The sequence below is a fragment of the Staurois parvus genome, unplaced genomic scaffold (genome assembly GCF_062004578.1).
Source record: "Staurois parvus isolate SC_StPar_1 unplaced genomic scaffold, SC_StPar_1.0 ptg000376l, whole genome shotgun sequence".
Taxonomy (NCBI): Eukaryota; Metazoa; Chordata; class Amphibia; order Anura; family Ranidae; genus Staurois; species Staurois parvus.
In genome coordinates this window covers 1,777,873-1,805,334 of record NW_028318172.1, presented here as the reverse complement: position 1 = coordinate 1,805,334, position 27,462 = coordinate 1,777,873, and the positions used below count along the sequence as shown (strand labels likewise).

The following is a 27,462-nucleotide window of genomic DNA, read 5'->3' as shown; positions in this document are numbered from 1 at the left end:
TTTCTTTTTCTACATTGTTTAATGGGTTTATAATTTGACCATCAAAGAAAAACAGAGCAAATCACAGCACAAGGAGTACAGGGATGAGAGAGAAGTCACAGAGCCACACACAAGTCACGTCAGTAGAAGGTGTAAGATCCCATCCAAGCCGCTTCCATGTCGGTGACTGGTCTCCGGCAGTGATATGTTGGATTCTTTGCACTCCATGGTAATGAATGCTACACGTTGTATTTCAATGTTTGATCTGCTCTTCCTCACTGGCAAAAGGATTTGTGAAATGGCCTAACTGCAATGAACCCCCTTAGTTTGGTCACAGAGAACTTGTAGCAAACTTCCAACCCACATAGAGATTTACAACACCTCTGCAGTCACAAAAGGACAAAAATGCAGTTTGTCCATCCAACACCTTGATGCCAGGGCTCCAACACCATTATCTCTCTCCTGTTAGATTGGCCTGCGACAGTGTTAAAAGCTCTAATGACAAACAGCAATGACAAAAAAGACACTGTAAACAAGACGCCGCTATTTAGAAGAGGGATATGATGGAAGCGTGCAGGAAATATTACACTATTCAGAAATACTATCAGCCAGCAATATTCACAGATGGTGGTGGCGATACAAGGTCAGGAGCAGCTGCATGTGTGGAGGATATTCAAGAACACACAGCAGCAAGGTGACCAAGGAGATCCCTGCAACTTGTTACCTTTCCAATGCTGAATCAGTGTACAGAGCCTCCACGCTAAATGGGAGTTATGAAGCCAAATGGCTGTCATGGTAGGGCGGAAAAAGCAAGAAAGGAAAGGAGCAATATCCATCTACAAAGTACAAGCTTCTTGTTTTTACTTGGGCTGCCCGTTACCCCAAATGAGTGTAGTGTGATTGGGGCAGGTTTAGTGATGGACACTGCTCCCTCCTCTCTATTACTGATGCATTAACAACGGGTTTCATAGATCCCACTGCGGCCAATGTAACGAACCCATTTGATCACGTCATGATCGCTGTAGTTCAGCTTAGGCTCAAACACTTTCAGGTATCGAACTTTCAGTCCAGAAGGAGCAAATGGGACCTAAGACAACAAAGCATAGTTTATTAAAAATAACTTTTTTTTTCCCCATGAAGACAGAACTTTCCATGCAGCATGCCATTTTAGCGGATTTAAAAAAAAAACAAACACTTACAGATTTACCCAATTTTACATTTACAATAATATATCAGGTATCAAAGCAAGTAAATACAGCTTAATGCAGTCCAGTTTTAATATCAGGTATGTCTAGGTATTCTATCCTTTGCTACTTTAAGCACTTGTTACCCATGCAAGTATATACAGCAGCACAGCATCGCCATTTTGCTGGCAGCATACTCCCAGCACAAAGTGGCCATGACAACACTATCACTTAGCAATGATCAGGAGCCGGCAAGACAGACTCCCAATAATGTGATCACGGTGACAGCCATTTCACAGTAATAACTAACACACACACAGTTAAGTCCATATATATTTGGACACAGGCACAATTTTAGTTTCTCAGGTATTTACCAAAACATATTCAAGCTATAGTTCTATAATGGATATGGGCTGAAAGTGCACACTCTCAGGTTTAATTTGAGGGTATGTACATCCAAACTGGAGGAAGGGTTTAGGAATTACAGCTCTTAAGAGTAGCGACCCTCCCTTTTTCAAGGGACCAAAAGTAATTGAACAATTGCATATAATCATAAATAAAACGTTAATTTTTCATATTTTCTTGAGAATCCTTTACTGGTAATGACTGCCTGAACTCTGGAACCCATGGACATTACCAAAGACTGGGATTCCTCCTTTCTGATGTTTTGCCAGGCTCTAACTGCAGCAGTCTTCAGTTGTTCTTTGTGGGTCTGCCTTTAGTTTTGCCTTCAGCAAGTGAAATGCATGCTCAATTGGGTTGACATCAGGTGATTGACTCGGCCATTGCAGAATATTCCCCTCTTCCTTCAAAAGCTCCTGGGTTGCTTTTGCAGTGTGTTTTGGATCATTGTCCATCTGTACTGTGAAGAGCGGTCCAATCAACTTTGCTGCATTTGGCTGAATCTGGGCTGACAGTATCTCTTTAAACACTGCAGAATTCATCCGACTTCTTCTGTCTTCGGTCACATCGATAAACACCAATGAGCCAGTGCCACTGGAAGCCATGCATGCCCATGCCATCACACTGCCTCCATGTTTTACAGATTGCGTTGTGTGCTTTGGATCATCCTTCTCCACACTTTTTATTCCTGCCATTCTGGTACAGATTAATCTTAGTTTCATCTATTCAAAGAATGCTTTTCTAGAACTGGTCTGGCTTTTTAGATGTTTTCTGGCAAAGTCTAGTCTGGCTTTTCTGTTCTTCAGGCTTATGAATGGTTTGCACCTTGAGGTGAATCCTCGGTATTTGCTCTTGTGAAGTCTACTCTTGATTGTAGACTTTGACAATGATACGCCCACCTCCTGGAGTGTTCTTCACTTGTCTGGATGTTGTGAATGGGTTTTTCCTTTACCAGAGAGAGGATCCTGCAATCATCCACCACTGTGTCTTCTGTGGACGTCCATGACTATTTATGTTGCTGAGCTCACCAGTGTGTTCTTTTCTCAGAATGTACCAAACTGTTGATTTGGTCACTCCTAATGTTGCTGCTATCTCTCTGATGGATTTGTTTTTGAAGCCTTACAATAGCCTGTTTTACTTGCATGGACAGCTCCTTTGAACACATGATGTAGGTTCACAGCAATAGATTCCAAATGCAAATACCACATTTAGAATCCACTCCAGACCTAACCTGCTCAATTGATGAAATAAGAAAGGAGTAGACCACACCTGGCCATAAAACAGCTTTTGATTCAATTGTCCAATTACTTTTGGTCCCTTGAAAAAAAAGGGGGAATGGCTACTCTTAAGAGCTATAGTTCCTAAACCCTTCCTCCAATTTGGATGTATGTACCCTCAAAATTAAACCTGAGAGTGTGCACGGTCAGTCCATATCCATTATATAACTATAGCTTGAATATGTTTTGGTCAATACGTGAAAAATCTAAAAAAAATTGTGTGTGTGTGTGTGTGTGTGTGTGTGTGTGTGTGTGTGTCTGTATTTTACACATACATACACGCACCTTACCATCTACAATTGCGACTCAAGTCGTGTTGTAATTGAAAAGAAAAGGTAATTTTTAAAAAAAAAAAAAACATTCAATCTGCAGCCCAGATAGTTTTCTGTAAAATGCAATATGGCTACCAGGAGGTAGCCCACTGAAAATGTCATTTCCTGCTTGTATTATTGGCTCACTGATTTTTCCCAGAAGTCTACATTAAAGATACAAATCAGATTTTTTTTATCCCCTGCAACAAAAATGTCATTTTTGGTGGAATACTCCCAAAAGGAAATCACATTTCCTCATTAGATCCCTGCAAGTAGTGTGGCCGATTATAAAAACCACTCCCATACAGATTCACTCTGCACATGGCCACAGACAGCTATTTCTTCAGAACAAAAAGGCAGGAATCTGAAACAGTTTGTTAAAATCTTTGCAGTGTACATTCATCACCCAGAGGGGAATTTTTTTTTCTATCAACAAAAAGTGGAGCTACTCTTTAAGGGGCTGGAGGAAAATTGAGTCAAATCACTTGGGGGTGCGATTAATTAATTAAATTAATGTGCCTTTTCATTAGATATCCAATTACGGCTCAAAGCAGCTTAGAATCTAGAATCGAAGAAAAAAAAAAAAGGGAGGTCGGAAATGGAAGCTCATGTACTTCCATTCCTTAAACCAATAATACGCATGTCCAAATGTGGTGAAATACGCTTTAGCAATTTATCACCATCATCAGTTGTTGGAGGAATATACTGGTTTTATTCCTCATTATGTCTCAATTGTTTTAACAGCAGCATTAACTGCTACCTTGTTATTGTAATCCTGCAGTGAAGGCTCAAACTTTTAAAACAATATCCAGTCTCACACTAATCAAACAATGGTTTCTGAAATCATTTACACCTATTATGCTCACCTCAAAGTTCATAGAAATAGGAGGGCGGGCCCACTTCTTCTTGTCATTGGTTGGCAAAAGCTCAATCTCAGCACTGATCTGAGATTCCTTCATTCCTGCCATCCGTTTTATCCTGGAGGAAAAACAAAAAAAAATTAAGCTTCTTAAAAGGTGTAGGGGTGTGTGTGTTTACAGTGTATAGTGTAGCAATAATTTAGAAAGTCTATAACTGTGCTTGGCAGAATGAGTGCTTTTTCATTTTACTTCAATTTAAAAACAAAACAACCCCTAAACAAACTTGACAACCATCTGTTACAAAAAAAATAAATAAAAAAAAAAAAAAAATATATATATATATATATATATATATATATATATATATATATATATATATATATATATATATATATATATATATTCCACTTCCTGTAAAACGAACTCTGAAGATAGGCTTTTGTTATCTGCAGACACATATTTGCTATTTACCTCTGAACAAAGAGCACAACTTCCTACCCTGCAATCAACTTTTACCTGTGGGTTTTTGAAAACCTTTCCATTGCCAGCAGGAAGCGGAAGAACACTAGAACACGCTTGCAGAAATGAAAATCATGATGCCTAGAGTTTAGTTTGATTTTTTTTTTGTTTAACCGCTTCCTGTCTACCCTATAGTAGATATACTACTACAGGGAAGCACAGGTGCACACAATCACATATACATACATACACACACGTAATTTTGCATGACTGGGTAGGCGAGGCATGCATGCGGCTGTCAACCACCGTGTCCCGGTGACTGCCGAGCATCTGACAGGGAGAACTGTGTGTAAACAATACAGTTCTCCTCCCTGTCAGCTCATGCACACGGCTTTGGATGGTTGTGCACAGCACAGCCATCCAAACCAGTGTGATTACAGTGAAGCACACAAACAGAACTTGATCGCCCTCATGTTAACCCCTTCCTGCTTAATGCCATTAGTACAGTGTCAGTGTTTTTGTTTTAGCACAGATCACTGTAATCGGTGTCACTGGGGATGTCAGTGACACCAAGTCAGTCCCCCCCGTGTCAGAATGCCTGCCGCAGTCCCGCTATAAGTCAATGATCGCCGCCATTACTAGCAAAAATAAAAAATTCCAGTATCTATACTGTCATTTGTAAACGCTATAACTTTCATGTAAACCAATTAATTTACAGGTATTGGGATTTTTTTTTTTTTAGCAAAGACATGTAGCAGAATACATTTTGGCCTAAATTTATGAGTAAATCCTCAGGAGGGCAAGTGGTTAAATAGAAAGAAAAAAAACGACTTACTTCCAGACAATGGCATTTTCACTGGCTTTGTACTTCGCTTTCCCCTTCATACAAATGACCTGTACTCCACTTGTGTTGAGTGGTGTAGGGATTCGAACCTGAAATAAGCAAATACAAAAAGATATACACATGAAAGACGTCCATGCGCAATTTAATATGTAGTTTAAACAATATAGTTATAATTTTCACCTCAATTTTCTGAGCCAGCAGAGATGGTTTAAAGTTTGATTTTATGACCACCTTGACCTCCAGTTTGGTACGCCCCACCTCACGCACAAGTGGAATAACTCGGAATGGAAGGATGATATCCTTTGTAGTTCGATATCTAGACAAAAAAAAAATATTCTGACTTTATACCCATCAAAAATATTACCTATACAATTATTCCATATTGTAGATTCAATTTTAAATTTGGTTGTAAAAGACAAAAATTAACATAAAAGTGCATGGTTTTCCACAAAAATCCAAACACTCCATGGAGATAAAGACATAAAAATTAAGACAGAGCAATTACAGGACGAATTTTCAAAGGGCAAACCTATTCAGGGTAGTCCTAAACAAATCATTAGTGCAGACATTGGAAGCAACATGGGAGAGAAAAACTGGAGGTCAACAAGGTAATATCAATGAGGGATCAGCGATTGGGGGGAATCATCCACATAAAAACGCAACACTAAACTTTTAGTGCAATGCCTTTGTGCTCTCTGCACACTTTAAAAAAAAATATTTTATTGATTTTGTTGAGAAACACAAAACAGAAGACACACACAAACAAAAGTTGCCCTTGCAGGGAGAGGCACAGCAGGCGAAAATCGGTCACCCAAATTGCTTGCTTAGTACAGCAATCTTTTTTTTTTTGTTCAGCCCTCTGGGTTGAACGGAGAGAAACAACCTGTGTACTAGGGTCAAATGACGGTGGGTGCAGGTAGTTTGTATCAAGCTACCTGCCTATGACAAGGGAGTTTCTCATGCATATTATAATACAATCGGGTCTGAAATCTGCAAAACAGCATTAAGTCTTTTAAAATTAGTTTTTCTTTCTTTAAATAAAAATTTTGATCTCCGAGTCTAATATGTACCAGATTCAACCTCTAATAGTATAAACAGAACATCTCTTCTGTGTTATTCTCAGAGTGGATTAGATATTTTATTCCCTAACCATACAGCTGGTTATTTGTATTTACCACTGCATATAGATATTCAACCATTAGTTTTTTTTAACCTTTACTTATATTAAACAAACTATACACCAAACAAGTTTTTATCAGATTAACCAAAACAATCAGCCAACCAATCGATTAGGAAAGTAACCATTAGCTGCAGCCCTATACTAGTCAAATCTTCAGGGAATCAAAATTATTTTCCCTACTCTGCATCTGTTTAGAGTAGAGTTGGGCTTCAATATTGTTCTGGTAAAACATTAACCACCTTGCGCCCACCATATAGTCCAATGACGGGCGCAAGGTGGTTCATTCTGGGAGGACGTCATATGACGTCCTCCCATTCTCACCGCACATGCGCGGCTCAGGGAGCGCGCAGCGCGGTGATCGGCGGTGCGCTGTGTCCCTCGGACACAGCAGATCACCGATCTACGGAAAGAGCCGAAGATGTCGGCTCGGTCATGTGATTAGCTGTGATTTAGACACAGCTGATCACATGTAAACAGGGAAATGCCGGTTATCGACATTTGTCTCCTCACGAGCTGTCACGCTGACAGCTTGAGAGGAGAGGAGAGCCGGTAATCGGCATCCGGAGGGGACATGTACACTGATCATCAGGCCACTGATGATCAGTGTGGCCCCAAAAGTGCCAGCTGTCAGTGCTGACCAGTGCCACGTGCCTATCAGTACCACATATCAGTGCCCATCTGAGCTGCCTTTTAGTGCCACCCATCAGTGCCGCCTAACAGTGCCATATATCAGTGGTGCTTTTCAGTCCTGCCCATCAGTGCAGCCTCATTAGCGCCCATCAGTGCAGCCTCATTAGCGCCCATCAGTGCAGCCTCATTAGCGCCCATCAGTGCAGGAGAAAAATCACTTATTTACAAAATTTTACAACAAAAACTAAGAAAAAAAAACTTTCAAAATTTTCAGCGGTTTTTGGTTTAAGAAAAAATAAAAAAACCCCCAGAGGTGATTAAATACCACCAAAATAAAGCTCTGTCACAAAAAAATGATAAACATTTCATATGGGTACAGTGTTGCATCACCACGCAATTGTCAAAGTGTAACAGCGCTGAGAGCTGGAAATTGGACTGGGCAGGAAGGGGGTAGAAGTGCCCCTGTGTATGACTCCACTGGGGAGATTTCACCTGTGTACAGAGGGACAAGAAATATATGGAGCTATTGTCACTTGGGACAAGAAGAGGGCTGTGTTAACAAAAAAAAAAAAAAAGTGTCAAAATGTAAAGTTACACCCAAGCACTCACCCCCCCCCCCACAGGGCTGCTCGTGCACAAAAACTGATTGCACTACACATTACAAATCAATGTGCACACCAAAGCGAGAGCAATAATTCTAGACCAATTATTGACAGTTAACTCTAAACTCAGGGGTCAAAAACCTATCCATCAAGGGCAGGTGATGGGTAGGTCGTCCCATAGCCAAACAGGAAGTGAAAGGAAATCCTTGCAAATTAAGGGAATTCCTTGGGGACCCTCAGGTCACCAGAAATAGTAAGACAGCACTAGACAGCAAAACTGACAGGTATTCCAATCCCTCCCCACTATGCCCAAAAGAAGAGAGAAAAAAAAAAAAAAAAAAAAAAAAAAAAAAAAAAAAAAAAAAAAGGAGTTTTGCCTTTAGATATATTTTAAATTTTACGGATGCCATTACAAAGTGCAACACTGCTTGCTTGATAAACCCTAAAGTAGTAGGATACGGGACAGTAAACCTTACCGCATGAGCTCAAACTCCCCATCTGGCGGTATAAAACTGATGCTACGCTCAGAATCAAACTTGCTAAGGCGAACACACTGATGGAATGTACAGTCATCAATAGCGATTGATTGCTTCCCTCTGTGAAAGTAAAAGCATTACATAAAGAAACCATGAGAAAAAGTTCTAAATAAAAAAAAATTGTTTCAGAAAGCAATGTTTACAATGAGTGAAAATGACCTAAAGTATGAGTACAGTTTGTTGTAGCTAATACACAAAATACACTAGTGCGATACCCAGAATACTCACGTTTTGCCTGTCTCGTCAGCAGTTCCTTTGCCTTGCTTCTCAATTACAATTTTGTCATTCATTCCAAATTTGCACTCTGGCATACCACTCAAGTAGCTCTTCATAACAACACGTCCAGATACATGAGCACTAAGAACTTGTCCTGAATTAGGATAAAAATTGCATGCATGAAAGTTTGGGATAGATGGGAGAAAAAAACTTTTAAACATGGATATTGTCATCTGTTTTAGCAGACGATGCTTACCTTGAGGTGACATCAGCAAATTAACACTTTCCAGTACATCCAGGAACAGCTCATTCCGACGATATTTGATCCCTTCACGTCTCCAGCCAATCTGGCCTGTCACCTGGCTGGTGATCTGAGACTGCTCTTCCTTGGTCTAACAAAGACAGGACAGGTAGGGAATATTAGTACTTGTTGGCACAAGTTATATGCGTGATAATCTCCTCTTGAACAAAGTGTTTAAAAGATAAGCGTTTTGTGTCTTTGTCCAAAACAGACCAATCATCTTTTAGACAACGCATACGCCAATAGGCAAAACACACTAATGTAAAAAAAAAAAGAAAATGTGGCCCCCCCCCAAAAAGTTAAGAGTCAGCCACTACAAATACTGTAGCCGCTGACTTTTAATTATAAGGACACTTACCTGTTCAGGGATACAGCACTGTCCTCACCTGGATAGTTCCTTCCAGGCACCAGCACCTAAGAAAAGTCAGCTGCAAGTCCTAGCGGCATCACAGCCTACTGCTTATGCAACTCGCACCCCCCCCCCCCCTCTCTTTCCCCACAGCATTATGGGACAAATCACAGGTCCTAGAAAGCTGATGGAAAGGGAGGGACGGGGGAACCATACCTATCCCCAAGTGTTACGAGGGGAAGCGGGCACCTGCCAGAACTAGGTACCTGCTCTCACAAAAAAAGTGTTCAAAAGGTGTTAAGAGTAGGCAGAAAATAGGAACGTCCCCTTTGGTCTGAAGTTCCGCTTTAACAAAAGATTATGAGGAGGAGAAGGGGGGGTGGTTGATGTCTAAACAGAAAATGGGTGGGAATGCCACAATGTTTCCTTTGATAAAATCTAAAGGTGAATGTAAACTTTCAAACCCACCCTATGAGATTTCACATAAAAAAAAAAAAAAACAAAAAAAAAAACAGAATGTATGTACCTTCTACACAGCTCTGTGGACCCCTCTTAAACCTGGGGAGTTTAGGAAAAAACACAAGCCAAGCAAGGTTTGGCACTCGTGAGGTCTTACTACGGTCATGGGATTGTAGCATGTTTAGCAAAATGCATCTGTACATTATCACAGCTTTATCTCTGCTTTAATAAGAATGAAAAATAGATAGATATACACATATTGTAACTTCATGAAAATACACCCAATGGTTGGTAAAAAAATATAGGGGATAGCCACCTGGCCTTAGCACCCTAAAACTGCATAATACGGGCAAGCAGCTTTATCATATGTGTAGTCAGAAAACAGGTTAATTTGCAAAACAGACTTCAGCAGACAGTCTGGAAATCCCTACACAGCAGCTATCATAATATAAGAAACTTTCAATGTGCATAAATGAAAACGTGTATTCCATTAAAGCCTATATGATAGAAAGGTACAGCAGAGGGCCCAACCAGGTAAGCACCACTCCATTCCACTCACGCCTACCTGATGCTACATGTCCAGTCACACGAAGCAGAGGAGAAGCAACACGGGTACAAAACGTGGGAAGAGTGGACAAGCAGGTCAGGAAACAGGAATAAAAACAAGAAGCACAGTTAGAGTTAAGGTTTTCAATTTGAGGCAGGTTAAGGCAGTTAGTATCTCCAAACAAAAAAGCCCCACAATTCACAACTGAGCACTAAAACAGTATTAAATCAAATATATAATATATTGAAGCTTACCAAGCATTAGATGCGGTGGCTGCATTAGTTTTGCTAAACAACACCCCCCCCGTTTTCTCCTGATCTGAACAGTAACACACCCTCTGTATTAGGCCCCTTCCTACACGGGGCAAATTCCGATTAGCGCAGCAGGGGCGGATGACAGGCCCGTGTCTACTCAGTTTATGCAGAGTGGATACAGACCATTCTGCTCTATGGATAGGCGGGTGTAAATGGATTCCACTATCTGTTTACACCAGACTGCCCTTCGTTCGATCTAGCTAGACGGAGGGGGATGGATCCCCTTCCGTTTAGTTTTTGGAGGACACACAAGTCCGTTTACACCCGCCAGTCTATAGGGGTGAATGGAGGGTCCGATGAGGTCTGCCTGAAAAACTGATGGGCAAAACGTACTGGTTCCTTCGTGTAAAAAGAGCCATAGAGTGCCTCCACTCTGGAGGAGCATTGTCAGTCTGAGGGGAAGTGGAGTGTTAGATGTACTAGCAGATTTAAATACAAACTGAAGCCAAACTCCACCTTTACGGAATACTTTATAATCAGTTACAGCAAGTTTTTTTCCCCTCTAAAAATAAACAAATATTCTACACAGATGAATAAAAGCTGATCAATGTAAGCACCTGTCAGTGGTAAAATGGTTTGTCTCAATCCTCTAACTGAGTCTCGAGGACTGCTTGTCCTGCTGAAAAAACAGCAGATTTACAGGCCAGATCACCAGGTGAAAATAACGGTAAGAATGACTACAAAAGAAAACTAATACAACCATGACATCAAAGAATTGTTAAGCTGCAATAAAATGTCTGCTTTTGGATTCAATACTGCTTTAACAATAGTAAGCAATTCACACAAGATGCTTTTCAGAAGCAAAGACAAAAACACATTTTTGTAGGCCACCACTCTCAAAAGCAAAGTTATGTAAGCTCTGGAAAATGTTGCAGGCCAGGGTATAAAACCTCATGTTGGGACTGTTGAGACATAGTGCTCTTATCCTGTAACATTTTCATGCATACTTGTGTCAAATGCCTCTTGTAGACAGGAATAAATTAGAACTAAATACACATGTAAAAAGGAGAGTTCCAACCAAGATAAAAATCACTAGCAAACCTGCAGAGTAAAGTTTTATGCACTAGCATTTCTGGCTTGAGATGGATGAATACCTATGCAGTTAGTCAACCTGCTGTAAGCTGAGGGCTTAACTACTGATGGGGGGCAACTTGCAATAGTAAGGTTAAAAGGGTAATACCAGGCAACAGGTGAAAGCAAACCATGATCTAGAAAAAAAAAAAAAAAAAAAAAGAAGACCAAAATGTTCCATGAAGTCGGCCTCTTCCCGTTTTTTGTTACTTTTCTATCAGAGTAAAGATTTAGGTCTATCCCAAACATCACTAGTTGTTGACTGATATGCTGAATTCCGTATCAAGCATCTGCTACCATTTTGGCAAATACTTTACAAGGTTACTTAGGTGTTATTATTAAAGAAGGTAGAAACACATTATATATCTGGCACATAAAGAGTTATTTACTACACTGTCTTCACTCTAGTTTAGAAAGAGGGATAATCCACAAATCTATATACAAAACACAATTGAAGAGTAAGCATTTCCAAACCTAAAAACATTGAAAATATTGCAAATTATTATTCATTGAATGTGGGTGGCTGCATTGCTTCTTAAAAAGACAAACTACTTAACTTGTTGGAAGCTGTACTAAGATGGCTGCTGCCGTCTGAAACTGGAAACGTCACCACACTTCCGTTGATGGAAGTGTGGGGACAGTTTCCGGTTTCGGATGGCAGCCACCATCTTGGTACAGCTTTGCTTATGCACATTGAGATATATGCTTGTATGGGTCTGTGGACCCATTTTTGTCTTTAACATTAAAATAAAAATCTACTACACTATGGAGTGTCCCATATGATTTATATTTTTAGTACTGATCGATGTGAAGGAGAGAATGAAAAAGCCTAGAAGAAGGAGCAGATCCGGATGAAAGCGGGTTGTAATTCATCCAATAAGCGCATGGGACCTAGCTGGTGGAGGAAGCACAAGCGGTGGTTATTTTACACCACGGTCACATTGGTGTGTGACTTGGCATGCGATTTGCATGCCATGCGACTTGCAAATTGTATGCCAAGTCGCACCCTATTGTCCGCTATTAGAGTGGTCATATCAGTGCGGTTCCGACTTGGTCGATGTTGCACCAATTTCTAAAGCAGTGCACGCCCTACTTTTGGTGCGATTTGTACAGACATCTGTGGCAGATGCCTTGCAAATTGCACTTCAAATCAGCAAAGTCACCCGACTTTTAAATTGTACGACTTCACTGCAAGTTGCATGATAAATAAAATAAAAAAACAAAATCTTATGTAAATACATTAGAATCTGGATATAAATGGTCAAAATCTGTTAAGCAAATACAAACAAGGCATGGTGGTAACAGACAAGCATGGTACAGTAGGCTTCCAGGTATGCGATTACCTGACTTTTAATCCCCTGTTGTGTGATGAAGGTTTTCAGTGCTCCAGTTTCAGAGTTCTGAGGGTAACCAAAGTCCAGGATTTCTGTAGGACAAAGCAGAAACACAGCAGACTACTAAATGATCATTTACTAACAGCAAATCATAACCAATGCTGACAAAGCCTGGGCTAGCATTCTTTATAGAGAACACTTTACTCTCTTACCATCAAGTAGTTCATAGATCAGCACAAAGTTGTTCTTGATATTTTCCTCACTGATCTTCCCAAAGTATGCAGTCATGACATCACACATCTTGTACAGGAACTCAAACACCATGGCGGCATTGACATTTTGTTTGGTGACAGCTGCCAGCCAGATGTTGGAACGTTTCACATGGAAGAAACTGGTACGAGCAATGTTGGTGACAGGAGAGCGCACCTGCTGCCGGGCATGGATGACATTGACACGGAAAGCATCCACTGCATTCCTTCTGTATGAAAGATAGAACACATCACATCGTTACAAGAAAGTTTTCTGAGCTTCATGGCAAAGTCTGACAAACATGCCTGCAGGTTCAGAGAAATTCTAGATGCTAGACAGCTAATGCACCTACAAAAAAAAAAAAAAAAAAAAAAAAAAAAAAAAAAAAAAAGAAGGACAACAGCAGAGATGTAGCTTTTTATATTACATGTAGAGTTTCTTGTTCCGTGGCTTCTTAAAAATGAACTTTATGAGAATGAAAAAGCATACTGGCTTGTTTTTAAGCCTGCAGTTTCCAAGGCTGTTACCTGGACAAAGACATCAATGCAAGAGTTACTGACCTGGAACCAGCATGCAGAGTGGGTATTCCAACTTTACTGGTTACTTGTTCTTAGAAATACTCCAGATATGGATTGTATCAACAGGCTTTTGGATTGCTTCAAGAGAGTTTTGCATTCCCATACATGTCTATGGTAATGCAGAACTCACCTGAAGTAGGTCAAATTCAAGTCAGAAGGTATAGTCCATGTCTAAAGTCAGTGAATTCTGAATGTCGTCAAAAGCATCTAAAAAGAATGCCATCAACGAGCCCAATGTCGGTTGACCTTAGGTTAGCAGTACTACAATTCCATTCACAAAAGATCACTTCAAATAAAATCTTGCCTGCCAGGTCTGAAGTGCCATGTTAATTTATCCAGTCTCTCAGTATACGGAGACATTTGGCGGCTTGATATTTTAGCAGCTTAAAAATGAAGGAGCACCAAAGCATATCTGGACCACTACAGACAACAGAATTTGATGGCTTAAGATACACAGCATGCAAAGTACTGGATTTTACCTACTGTCCACCTAAAATAGAGCAGCTGAGGGCAATTACTAGCAAAGCTGTATATACAAATGACCTAACTTCTAAAAGCACCTTATGGCAAGCTCCTGGGGGAGAATTATGGCAGACTGTTCACGTTATTGTACAGTAATGGATCAGGCTCTCCCTTTAGCAGTCAGACTTTTCTGTTTAGCTGAATCTGCAATGTGCTAATTCTTCTAAAATACATTCTGATGAGGACCAAATGTAGCCTGCAAGAGATTTCTTCATCTTCTCTGCATGGCTAAGAAAACAATCAAAATCTCAGAAACATGGTGTAGCTTGTAGCAAAGAACTAGGTATTGGAAAAAAAAAAAAAAAAAAAAGTGGAACTCCAGTCAAAATTGTGTATTTTGGATAGAGCAGGTCAATTATTTTGTCAGGTTTTTTTTTTTGCCATCTGTGTGCCCATGGAGGGGATTTCCCTCACTGTGGGCCAATGGGCAGACACTATGGAGAAAACTCACTAAATGGGACAAAAGCAGCAAAGAAGCCATTTTAGCTGAAGAGGTGAAGGGTTAGCAAAGTCTTTATTGTCTTTGCTTCACTGTGGATTTTCCCTCCATTTCCATTCAGATGATTTTTTTTTTTTTTTTTAAAAAGGAAACATTTTGGCCAGAGCTCAACTTCAAGGCGTTGTAATAAAAACCAGGCAATAATAGAATACAAAAAACAAAGTTGCTAGATACAGTGATGGGATCCAGGGCTCGTTCACACCATTGCGTTTTATGTGTACTACAACTTCGGATCACAGTGCACTAAAAGCACATGAAAACTCGTTACCATTACAATCTATGAAGCTGCTAGCATCAGTGCATTACATTTTTGACAAATCCTGCCTGCTGCATATTTTGTATGTTTTGGTTAAAGTATGTGTTATATTATGTTCCTTAACAAAAAAAAAAAAAAAACACAACAAAACACAATATGCTTTGAATTTTTAAAGTTACATATCAAATTTCAGAGTAAAAAAATGCATTAAATACACTCTAAAAATACATGTACGTTTGCCAACGCGATGGAGTGAACAGGGCCTATTCACACAATGCCATTGCACTATTACGTGCTTTACAACAATGCAGGTTAAATGTATAGAAGTTCCATTCAGAATAAATGGCACATCACACCAATACATGTTTCGATGATATGCGTTGCAGTGCAATGCGTGCCAGCGTACTAACCTGTGATGCATGCGCCTTTAATGTACTAATACATTGCAATGCACATTAGTGCAATGCTGCAAGTTGTACTGCAAAGCATATCCACCAGCAAGGTGCACTGGAGTGGCAAATGAACACAGATCTCTTTCCACGTACTGTAGTAAAGCTCGTTTTACCACAACCCCACAGGGGGAATGGGCCCTCAAGTTAAATTGTTAATCCGCAGAGGTTTCAATCATAGCAAGAAGCAACCAATTTAAAATGCATTAGCAGTTTCATAGTTCTATGCAACATGTCTGCACTGCATAAACCTTGCAAACAACCTCTTTCCAAATCATTACAAAAATAAAAAGAAATAAATCATAAAAATGAAATGCTTTCCCTACCAGAGACCAATAAAATCCTTCAACAATGCACTCAGTTTTTCACATTAAAGTGGTTGTAAACCCTCACATATACCCAGTGACATGAGTAGCCTCAGGTGATACACAGTGACTAAACAAATCCTTCTACGTAAATTGTACATGTTTATCTGCAGTCTTCTCTTCTTTATAGACTATCAAAGTGGAGAATTTTTCAAGCCTGTCTGAGATTTCAGAAAACAGGGCGAAGATCTGAATTTATACACTGCAGAGCTCAGTGAGAGCTCTGAATGCTGATGGATTGGAGGGATGCCCCCCTCCCTTCACAAAGCACACAGGAACAGAGCTAAGGCTGTCAATCACAGGCTGTGCTCTGGAGGGCTCTGTCAACTTTTATTTCTTGGGGTAAGGAAAACTCGTCAGCAGTGCTTCAGGCTGATAGCAGATGAACAAAGCAACAGACAGAAATTACACTTGGTGCTTTAGATCGAGACAAGAACACACTATAGAGGGGATAGGTTTTGTTCATATTTCACATCTGCGGTTTACAACCACTTTAAGTGTTTTTACACTGGTTTGAAGCAAACATGCTGGAGATTTAAATTCCAATCGCGAAAATACATTGTTTGTTTTTAATAAATTTTGTTTTTAAGAGTGTAGCTACTTGGGTCTCTAGCAGAGATAAACACCAAACTAATTAGTACAAGATACCTCAAACATCACCACTCAGTAGGTTATCTTGTTTTAATGGGTTAGAGCAAAGATGCAACTGATGTAAGACAGCAAAGTTGTAGACATTAGGGGCTTTGCACATTCGGCACAAGCATCCGGGCAAAGAGCTGGAACTAAAGGACTTGCAGCAGGAACAGTGATCTTACCTATTGCTACAGCAGCCAATGAGGTGATGAGATGGAAAAAGATGGCACCAGCAAGGAAAAGGACAGTGACAGCAATGAAAGAAAGGATTAGAAATAAAATACTAAAAAGAACATAACACCCACCAAAAACCCAGGTAGGAGCACACTACATATAGGAAGGAGACATCCGTGTGATAAAAGCCAAAAGCAGCGTCAAGGTGAACGACAGGAAAGACTCGCAACAAGGACTTATTTGAAAGACATTGTTTGATAGAAGGAACGATAAATAAAACAAGCACATAGCAATAGGCACATGCAACAGAATAAGACAAACATCCACAGAAATGGACACCAATGTAAAAATAGCAAACAAATTTCAAATCTAAATGTAAAATCAACTGCAAGGATTGGGGAGATTTCACCCATACTTAAACTCATTCAAAATGATTACAGCACCTTTTTTCTTTTAATACAGAGTATGTCCAAACGTCCCTCATTTTACATCGCTGCTTAAAGCTGACCCCCAGCAAAAAATTGGCAAAACTAAAAAAACTTGCAGTGGTGCTTCCTTTCACTGGAAGGATTAAATGGTAATTTTTGTCTAGGGGAACATTAAAAAGCAGTTTTACTTATCCCTATTCCTCACCCACCTCTGCAGCCGATGCTCTCTTCTTCCTTCTGACACCCCAGGTTGTGGGAGAGCCCTTAGCATCCTCCCTTACATGGCAGGACTGCCGATTCTGGACTGTATGATCACTGGATCGTGGGTGCAATGTTAGGCTCCTGCAGTAACTTTCTACAGCTCTCAGGCCATATCTCCATACAGGCTGTCAGTTTCAGAACAGCAAGAAGAGTGAATGGACTATGGGTGTGCCGATTGGCACACTCGTAATCTACTGACACTACAAGTCAATCTCCTGCAGACAAGACTTGTAGTTCATTCATTCACAGATCCCTGTTAATGAATGACATGGCTGTGTGGGAATAGCCACGCTGTTTTTAAAATGTCAAAGCAGGTGTGGGTAGACCATCGCTGCCCACTGTCATGAAAGGGAGGGGTTGAGGAGGTCTGCTGCAAAGTAGCATGTTACATCCTAAATACGGGTGTAACATGTGACATGTTACTAAAAGATGAACTTAGCCTCTAACATGTCTCACTAGTTTACATGGATTCATTGTTCTAATGTATTGGTGGAAACAAACCTAGAGAGACGCTGTCACCAGAACATTCTATACGTTAAAGTCTACGGATAGCCCATACCTCTTACAGGCAAGGTAGGTACTTGACAACAGGAACATCAATGAACTATGAAGTCACCGAGAACTTTAAGCAATTGGCTGACGGTACTTGTAAGGGAATTCCCATGTGCATGTTGGATTTGTAGTTTAGTTTATAATACACAAAACTTAACAGGAGAAATGGGAAACCCCACCTGTCTAAGGCAATGGAACACAGATGGTCCAAACAAACTAAAGTTCATTAAAACAGAGAGTTTAGCTTTAACCGCTTGCCTACTGGGCACTTATACCCCCTTCCTGCCCAGGCCAATTTTCAGCTTTCAGCGCTGTCGCACCTTGAATGACAATTGTGCGGTCATGCAACACTGTACCAATATGACATTTATAATTTTTTAGCATTTTTTTGAGACAGATAGAGCTTTATTTTGGTGGTATTTAATCACCTCTGGGTTTTTTATTTTTTGCGAAACATACCAAAAACTGAAAATTTTGTTTCCATTTTAAAATGTTGTAAATAAGTGATTTTTCTCCTTCACTGATATGCACTAATGAGGCTGCAGTGATGGGCATCGACAGGCATCACTGATGGGCACTGAAAAGCAGCTCAGATGGGCACGGATATGGAGCAATGATGTGCACTGGTAGGCACTGATATGTGGCATTGACAGGTGGCACCGATAGGGCTACACTGATCATCAGGGCACACTGATCAGTGCTGATGATCAGTGTACATGTCCCCTCTGAGGAATGCCGATTACCAGCTCTCCTCATGAGCTGTCAGCATGACAGCTGGTGAGGAGAGAAATGCCGATAACCAGCATTTCCTTATTTACATGCGATCAGCTGTGATTAGACACAGCTGATCACATGACAGAGCCAACGTCATCGGTTCTTTCCGTTGATCCGCTGTGTCCCAGGGACACAACACACCAATCGCCATGCTGTGCCTCCGGGGATGCGCACGCGTGGTTAGAGTGGGAAGACGTCATATGACGTCCTCCCAGAACAAGAGAACCACTCTGCGCTTGTCATTTCCTTATATGGCGGGTGGGAGGCAGTTAAAGTGGAACGTTAGGTAATAGAAAAATGGGCAGATAGTATTTTTAATGCAGAAGAGACATGAATTATCTCTTCCACATTAAAATTACCTACCTGTCCTTCTCTGTACAGCAAGTTGCTCCCGCACAACTCACCATAGAAATTTGACAGTGCAAAAGCCAACAGAACTCCTGCGCATGTACAGGAGTGAAGTCATCCCCGCCCAGCCAATGAAAGTGGCCAGCGCATGAGACCCGGAGGCTGGCCGGAGGGGAGCTCCAGGGCGTCGCATCACTGGAGCCAAGGTGTATGGTTCTGCTTGAAGTATTATGGACATCTTTAAATAAATGGTGCCTTTTTTGTTTTTATGAACCACAGAACAATATAAATTGAACAACTTAAATAAAACTTGACACAACTTTCACTGTCTAATGGTCTAAAAATCAACTAGTGACAAAAAGACCTAATTCAAGGCCATTTTGTCACATTAAGCATCAAAGTTATTTATCACTTAGTCTTCAGTAACGTGTTGTTCCAGAGGGGCATACAAAAGAAATGTCACTAATTCTTTACAAGTGCAAAAGAGGGGAATAGAAGAACGGGGACTGTGAATCCACTATACTTTCCTGACCAAAGCACAAAAACAGGGGTAGCCTGGAGATCCATCAAACAAGTCCTGTGATTAATAAACTACTCATCAAGGAGCTACCCATTAACCCTCAAAAGGAGATTTATGCACAAAAAATAAAAAACATAACACATGCCAGTGCTAAGTAACAAGAGATTCAGATTTGAAAAGTGAAATCAATGTGAAGTGCACACCTTTGCAAACAAGCTTTGGGTATTACACATCCACATGATCAGGATTTGAAAGTGTGATAATGAAATTGTTCAAACACTAACAGGTAAAAAACAAAACATCTGTGCAGCTGCATCCAGTGAGATGTACCCAAAGAAAGACTCACCAGATCCTAATGTCAGTTGTAATATCACTAGGCTCAAGCACTGTTTTTATCAATGAAGCCTGAGGAGATTGACGACATGTATACACAGAGCACAAAACACGTCTAACAGCGCTTGAGGTGAGTGGCACCCAGCATTAAGATCTGGGGAGTCTTTTCCTGTGCGTATGTCTGTCACTGGACGTAGGTATACTTTTTTTTTTTTTTACCCATTCAAAGATTTTTGTGAATATACAATGGAGCCCAGACTACACAAATGTGTAATACCCAAAAGGTTGTTTGCTGTAACATACATTGTTTTTTCTTGGCGGTCTTTGGAAAGCGAACCAACATGAAGTGCTTACTTTTTAAATATGAATCTACTGATATTCCTAGAAATGCACTTTTTTTCACTACATGCTCCTGAGGTATATATACACACAACAGCAGTCATTTAATTTTTTAACCAGCATAATTTGTTTAGATTTACTTACCCAATGTCATCTCTGTATACCCGGGAGATCAGGACCTCTCCCTTGTGATTATATATAAAGAGCCCTCCAATCATGGTGAATTGGCTTCAGTTCCCTTTTCCCATTGTGACAAAGGCCGATCTAAGAAAGGACTCAGTATTAGTACAATAAAAAAAACAAAAAAACTGTATCATTTTACCTTTTTTCTTTTATTTAGTTACAGGAAAAAAAACAAAACACTATTTTACTAATGAAAACGTATCTGTTTTCTAGTCCAAGTTCTATGTAAATTAAATCCATTGGGAATGGGGAAAAAAAAAAAACAAAAAAACACCACACACAAAAATGAACATAAAACTAATCCACACACATTCCTACACACATCCCTGTGGGAGAGATGCTAAACTTCTCTCCACTTGTGACTCAAACATTCTACCAGATGTGAAAGTTTCTGCTGCATAGTCATTTGCTAGTTCTGTAGCTCTAAACGATGGAACACACTGCTTGGAAGAACTAGGATATTCACGCTTTTCTCGAAGACAATTAGTTAACAGCACATTTTCTATAATGCAAAGCATAAGGAAAATAAAAGGCCTAAAGACAATCTTTTCCCAGCTCAGCAGTGCACTCCTCACTGCCCCTGGATGTTCCACTATGAGGAAGGAAGAGGCAGGGAAAAGAACACATGAAACTCAAGGGAAATTGCTGAATCCAACGGAAATAATCTTACATGGATACTAGTAGGGAAATGCAACTGCTGACACAACAAAATAAAGCATGCTGATAAAAAACACAATGAGTGACTATGTGGCACTTTTTTTTTTTAACACACAACTCCAAAAAGGCACAAACAGTCCAAACTGCAGAGAAGCTCTCACACCCCGGTCACATCGGGTGCGACTTGGCATGTGATTTGCATGCCATGCGACTTGCAAATCGTATGCCAAGTCGCACCCTATTGTCCGCAATTAGAGCGGTCAAATCGGTGCGGTTCCAACTTTGCCGGAGCCGCACCAGTGTCTAAAGTAGTACATGCAATACTTTTGGTGTGATTTGTATAGACATCGGTGTCAGATGTCTTGCAAATCGCACCTGGAATTGGCATCTCACCTGACTTGGAAATCGTGCGACTTCACTGTAAGTCGCATGATTTCAAAGTCAGGCTTGATGTGACCGGGGTGGTCACACTGTGCGTTTCTATTGATGCACACAGTGTAGGGGGATACAACTCTAGTCTCCTGCATGTAAGAGACTTGCTCCATAACACACCCTGCAAGAGAAAGATGCCATCCTGATACAGACACCACTGTATGCTCGAAGACAGGCAAGTATTAAAGATAAAGAAGCTACATACTCATAAGCGATTAAGGCTCCATGCACACTAGTGTTTATTTTAAGCTCCTAGAAGCTGTTATCAGCATTTTATTTCTGCTCCTAAAATTCAAATAGTGTTATCCCATGTGTCCAAGCACACTACTTTACACTATTAAGAGTTGTTTGAGCTCCAGCATCTAGGAGCAGAAAACAAAAAGTTGTTTTTGTAGAGGTTTTTGGAGCGTTTTTTTCCAGCAGCAAAGAATAAAAAAAAAAAAAAAAAAAAGCTCCTAACAGCTTTTTTCTAGCTTTTCTTTTCTACATGTACAGTAAAAACAAAACGCTCATTAAAAAAATATGCTATTTCCAGAGGTTTGAGCTTAAAAACAAAAAAAACAAATCTAGTGTGCATGGAGCCTAAAAGTGCTTAAAACAGAGGGTTTAATATCACTGAGGGGATGGAATCATTTTTAACATAACACGTGCATTTTTAATGCATTTCAGGCCTCGTTCACACCGATGCAGTTTTTTTTCCCATTTTGCAGTGAATTTTGCGTTTGGCGCATTTTTTAAAATTTTTTCTTGGCCAACTTGTTGCTGGGCAGACTATAAATGCAAAATGCCTCAAAAGCACAACACATGTGTTTTTGATGCTTTTTTTGCTGCATTTTCAATGCATTTCAGGCCTGGTTCACACCAATGCACTTTGTCCATTTTGCAGTGTTTTTTTTGCAGCGTTTTACTTTTGCACGCGCCTTTTTTGATTTTTTTTTTTTACAACTTGTTGCCGGGCAGATTAAATGCACTACATGCATTTTCTGCAGCATCTCTATTGAATCAAAAAACACAACCTTTTGCATTTACAAAAGTCCCTGACCCTTTCAAAAAACACAGCAGCTCAAAAAAGCATAGATGTGAACGTATCCCATAGGAAACCATATTACATGGACTGTAGTGCGTTTCTGCAAAAAGCACTAAAAAAAAAAAAAAAAACCCCGCATTGGAATGAACCAAGCCTCAAGCAGGATTTTTAACACCGAATAATGTGAATAACCTCAAGCGCTTACTATTGTGAATTCAAATCAATATGAAATAAAACTGTAGCCGCTAGTGCACACAACCCATGTCTCAGTGGGCTAAATAATATCAATGAAAATATGCTGCGCTACATATAACAAAATACACAATACCTAAACCATATATCTATACAGAAAACAGTGATTTCAAAAACAGAAACTAAGTCAAATTAAATATTTTAAATAAAATGGATTAATTGTCCAAAAAATTGATTTGTTAAAGTCCAATAATTTAAGTATTCTCCTGTGACCCCTCCTTAAAATAACAACCACCGTGTGCATCCCCTTGATAAAGGCACGTGATCTGTGACGAAACACATCAGTGAGGAGTGTGCAGATGACGTCATGACGCTACCATTCATCAGAATAGTGGTAGTAGTAATCTACACATCGCTCCAGGATTGTCATACTTGTAGGCAATTGCATTTTCATATAGGGCCCATGCACTGCCTTGCAATATACTGTGTATAGTGACGTTTTGGAGCCTTGACTTTTTTATGCTGCCGGGGATGATACTCCCATCTTTTGCCTAAGTAGTATATTACTGGATGTTCACCATACATGGTGCAGATATGGACCTATGGAATGTGAGTGTATTTCCTCTGTTTTAATGTGCAAATAAAAGTTTTGAATAATAAAGCACTATTTTGAGTTTTTGTTTATGAGGAATACAGCTGAGCCTGATGCGGTTATCTGGAAGGAGCATCTTTTGGAGCCATCATTCAGCAATTTGATCTTCAGAGTCCATACATTTGGGACCAAAAGTGCAGTTGGACCAAAACATTGTACAATGTAAGGTCACACTGCTGGAGGCGAGCAGATATATGGTGGAGGTTATTTTGCACTGGATTTCTGCGACAGATGCACACGGTGGTCGTTATTTCAAGAAGGGGTCACAGGAGAATACTTAAAATTATTGGACTTTAACCAATTCATTTTTTGGACAATTAATCCATTTTAGTTAAAATATTTTTTGAGTCACAGTTTCTGTTTTTGACATCACTGTTTTATGTATAGATATATGGTTTAGGTATTGTGTATTTTCTTATTTGTAGCGCAGCATATTTTCATGATGTTATTCAGGATTTTTTAACACCGCAAGGGATGCACAATGGACTAGTGTGAAGACATACACTGAATTTAAAGGGCTGCATGTTTCTTGAGCTTTTCCTGTGCCTTTTTTTTTTTTGCTCAGTGCGAAAGCAGCCTATTGGCCAGAGGTATTGAAAATGAAATGAAAATTTTATATATATATATATTTTTTTTTAAAGGTTTTGGTTTTTTGGACAAATGCATCCTGAATTTTTGGTTTTCGCTCAGAATTTATTTTCAGTGCACCACTACTTATAAAACGCATGTGAACACCTCCGTAGGAACACATACTATCTGACCTGTCATGTGAATCTGTCACGCATCCCAAATTGCATGTGTGTGCGCACCTAAGCACCCTGCACATTTTCTCAAAAGCAACACTTTTTTTGTGCGGCTGCTGGAATGTATGCCATTTACATGCACTACCCCACCCACAGATGTGAACCAACCCTTAAGCTAGGTTCACACCACAAAAAAAACAAAACTTTTTGTTTTGTTGCTATGGGGGGCACTTGACAGAAAGGAAGAGCAAAGAGAGCCTGTGGGGAACCTGAGAAGAGGAGGATAAAGGCTGCTCTGTGTAAAACCACTACACACAGTAAGTATACCATGTTTAATATATGGCAAAAAAAAAAAAAAAGTAAGCTGCATTCGTGGCTGGACACATCTGCAGATTTTACACTTGTAGACACCTACACGCAAAACATCAGAAGAATTATATTCGTCTGAAAGCACCTAACTGCGAGTACTTTAGATGCATATTTTACACAAGTTCATCTGCTAGCTCTGCCAGAAAGAACCGTCATTCCATGCAGAAAATGCACATATATCCATTGAATGAAGGTCAACGGATCTGAGCCCAGTCCTGATGTTTTCCATGGGCTCATACACACAGTGCGTAATAACATGCGCCGTGTTCAGAACTGTAAAAATCGAAACAAAAAAATCTGTCAGATTAGTGATTTACACAAGTATGCATATAAACATGTACTTTGGTACGTGTATACCTTAGGAAGAACTTTATACATCTAAACCCTGTCTGGACATTTACTAATCTGTATGCAGGTACCTTACGGTCCATTATATGGATTTTTTGCCAGGTTCTTAATGTGAAACTGAAGGCATTTAAAACAGATGTAAACTGTATCTGAGCACCACAAACAGAAAACGCTATGTACTTCCTGGAATTCACCAGCCCTTAGCTCAGGCATGCAGACAGGAGGGTGTGCTTAGCTGAGAAAGCCCCTCCTCCAGGTGAAGAAAAACAAAACATCCATGAAAACTATTGGGAAGTATGACATCATTTTGGCCTACACCAGAAACCAAGGAACAACTGAAGAAATGTAAAAAGAAAAGTTTAAAAACAATAGAATTATTCCTTCTTATATTTTCAAATGCTAGCAGCTTAAGAATGAAAGGAGGAGCATGGTCAAAGCACTGCTGGCTGTGTTTCTCCAGTGGGTCACAGCAGTGTGTTTATTTCTGCACTTTTGTGACCCAGATTCAACCAACAGTGGGCTAACGTCTGCTGATATCATAAAGCTGGTCCAGGCTCTACAAGGATCCTAATAATATCAGGATCCACCCAGATGCCTAACTGGCAGCAGGCTCATCCTCTCAGTGTACATCTGAGAGCCTGAGCCAGCAGCTCCCGCCAACTCCACAGCCCAGTACTCCAGTGAGTGCTGGAGGGGCAGCACACAGAGCTGGTGACTGACATTCACTGCTTGCTGAGGACCGAGAATGGATTGATCAATGGTGCTTGATTGCTCAGTTCTCCGTGTAGAGGTGGTGGGAAAAACAAATGCAGCATCAAGGTATGTTTTTTTTTTTTTTTTTAATAACAGTCACTGTTGATTGGGAGAATGAAGTACCATTTTAACACGACCCTATAGCCGAAAGATGGCTACAGCGCAGTTGTCTTGTTCTGGGAAGGTGTCTATAGAAGTCCTCTCAGAATGTGCCACCTGGGAAGCGCTCTGTGACCGCCGTTGTCTTTTGGACACCACTGATTACAGATCGCAGTAAAAGGGCCAATCGTAGCAGCCCTTTACCGTGTGATCAGCTGTATTCAATCATGTAAAAAGACTTGATGGGTGTCGGCGGTCTTTTCCTCACACGCTGTGTCTGTGTAAGGAAGAGACAGCCTATACCCGGCAAGGCTGTCAGCACTTTTACACTGATAATCAGGGTACTGACCATCAGTGCAGCCTCATCAGCACACATTAGTAAAGAAGAAAAAAAAATTACTTATTTGTAAGACTTCATAAACAAAAAAAAAATTTTTTTTTTTTTTTAAATTAAAAAAAAAAAAAAAAATGTTCTTTTTTCCATTTGTTTAGCAAAAAAATAGACCCAGTGGTGATTAAATACCACCAAAAGAAAACTAATTTGTGTGAAAAAATGCTAAAGATTTTATTGGGGTGACCACGCGAGTGGCAAAGTGTGACAACACTGAAAGCTGAAAATCGGCCTGGGTAGGAAGGGGGTGAAGGTATTGAAGGGGTTAATAAAAGATGGCAGGCAGACTATTAGGCTGCATTCACACTTGAGCATTTTGTAGCCTGAAGCTCCAAAAATGCTCAAACTTAAATTAATTGTTCTCTATGGTGTCTGTTTTGCACAATCAGGTGTGAATAGGCACCATAGGGAACAATTGGGATTTTTTTTTAACTTTGAGCGTTTATGGAGCGTCAAGCTACAAATCGCTCAAGTGTGAATGCAGCCTTATCCCAGAAGAGACTTGCGAAAGAAAAACACCTACCTGCCTGCTGCCAGTCTTCTGTGCCATGTGAACAGAGCTGCGCATACACAGATCAGCTTACATGCCTGCACAGACCCTGTGTGGTGGGATGACTGAAACCAGCACAGGAGGTACATCATCCCGCATTGGCCAATGGAAATGTCCAAAGACTGGCACCTAGGGAGAAAACGCCGGTGCAGGATCCAGATCAATACCCAGGAGGTAAGTTTATGTAAGTGACTTCGGTCTGGCTTTAATTCCACCCTGATCCATGTGTAGAGGATCAGCCATCTCAGTACATCAGGATATGCAGCAAAGGAAGGAGGATGCTTTGACCTGGGGCTGGATGTTTACTGGGACAGGTGAAAGCAGCGGATACCTAGAGCAGGGAGCGGTGATCCTCCTGACACCAGCAATGAATGAGCACAGGGCCTGTCACCGAGTGATAAGGATGCTGGAGAGACTGATATCAGAGCTCACGGCGAGGGCGGGAGGTCACTGCATCCTATAGACTAGCATACATCCTGTGAGAGAACCGCCATGGCGCACAGGCCGGACCACACCCGGACTGCTCGGTGTCCATGGCGTTCTGTCAGAGAAGCTCTCAGCCCACCTTAGCGCACGGTACGGTCCCGAAGATATGAGGCTGCAAGGCCGGTCGGATTCCAGTCACACCCTATGACAGGCTGACAGCGCCGGCTATTCCATTCACATGCTGAGGAGAAGGTAGGTGACGGCGGCTCCACATGTCTATGTAATATTCCAACTATGACAAGAGCACCGACAATTCCCCGTCCATCCGCCCCCCCCTTTAAGTGACAGCTTGGAGGTTACCTGCTCTGCTCCCCGCTCCAGGGCTCCGCTAAGACTCCAAGATGGCCGTACCACCTCCCACCCTCCTTTCCGCAGAGTCTACGTCAGCGCGCAGCTGCGTTCATTTCCAGCCTAGGATGTGCCTGGAGGTGGAGGAGGAGGGACT

General features: G+C 40.6%; 1 protein-coding gene across 1 annotated transcript; it reads right to left on the bottom strand.

The window, feature by feature from the left end:
- AP2M1 (adaptor related protein complex 2 subunit mu 1) lies at positions 1-27,462 on the bottom strand. Its single transcript, XM_089685470.1, has 11 exons — positions 27,318-27,462; positions 20,280-20,399; positions 13,068-13,333; positions 12,865-12,947; positions 8,737-8,872; positions 8,493-8,634; positions 8,205-8,324; positions 5,497-5,632; positions 5,308-5,405; positions 4,020-4,131; positions 1-1,066 (listed from the first exon to the last, which is right to left on the bottom strand). The coding sequence occupies exons 2-11, from the start codon at positions 20,351-20,353 to the stop codon at positions 932-934; spliced, it is 1,302 nt and encodes a 433-aa protein (XP_089541596.1). The 5' UTR covers positions 20,354-20,399; positions 27,318-27,462; the 3' UTR covers positions 1-931.

What these genes read in the sequence shown, in the direction of transcription:
- AP2M1 (XM_089685470.1), bottom strand. Translation starts at nt 20,353, where the DNA reads ATGATTGGAGGGCTCTTTATATATAATCACAAGGGAGAGGTCCTGATC. An exon ending in GATCTATGAACTACTTGATG is followed by an intron (nt 12,948 to 13,067) that starts GTAAGAGAGTAA and finishes TTTGTCCTACAG; the next exon opens with AAATCCTGGACTTTGGTTAC. An exon ending in GGGGAGTTTGAGCTCATGCG is followed by an intron (nt 5,633 to 8,204) that starts GTAAGGTTTACT and finishes TTTTTTGTCTAG; the next exon opens with ATATCGAACTACAAAGGATA.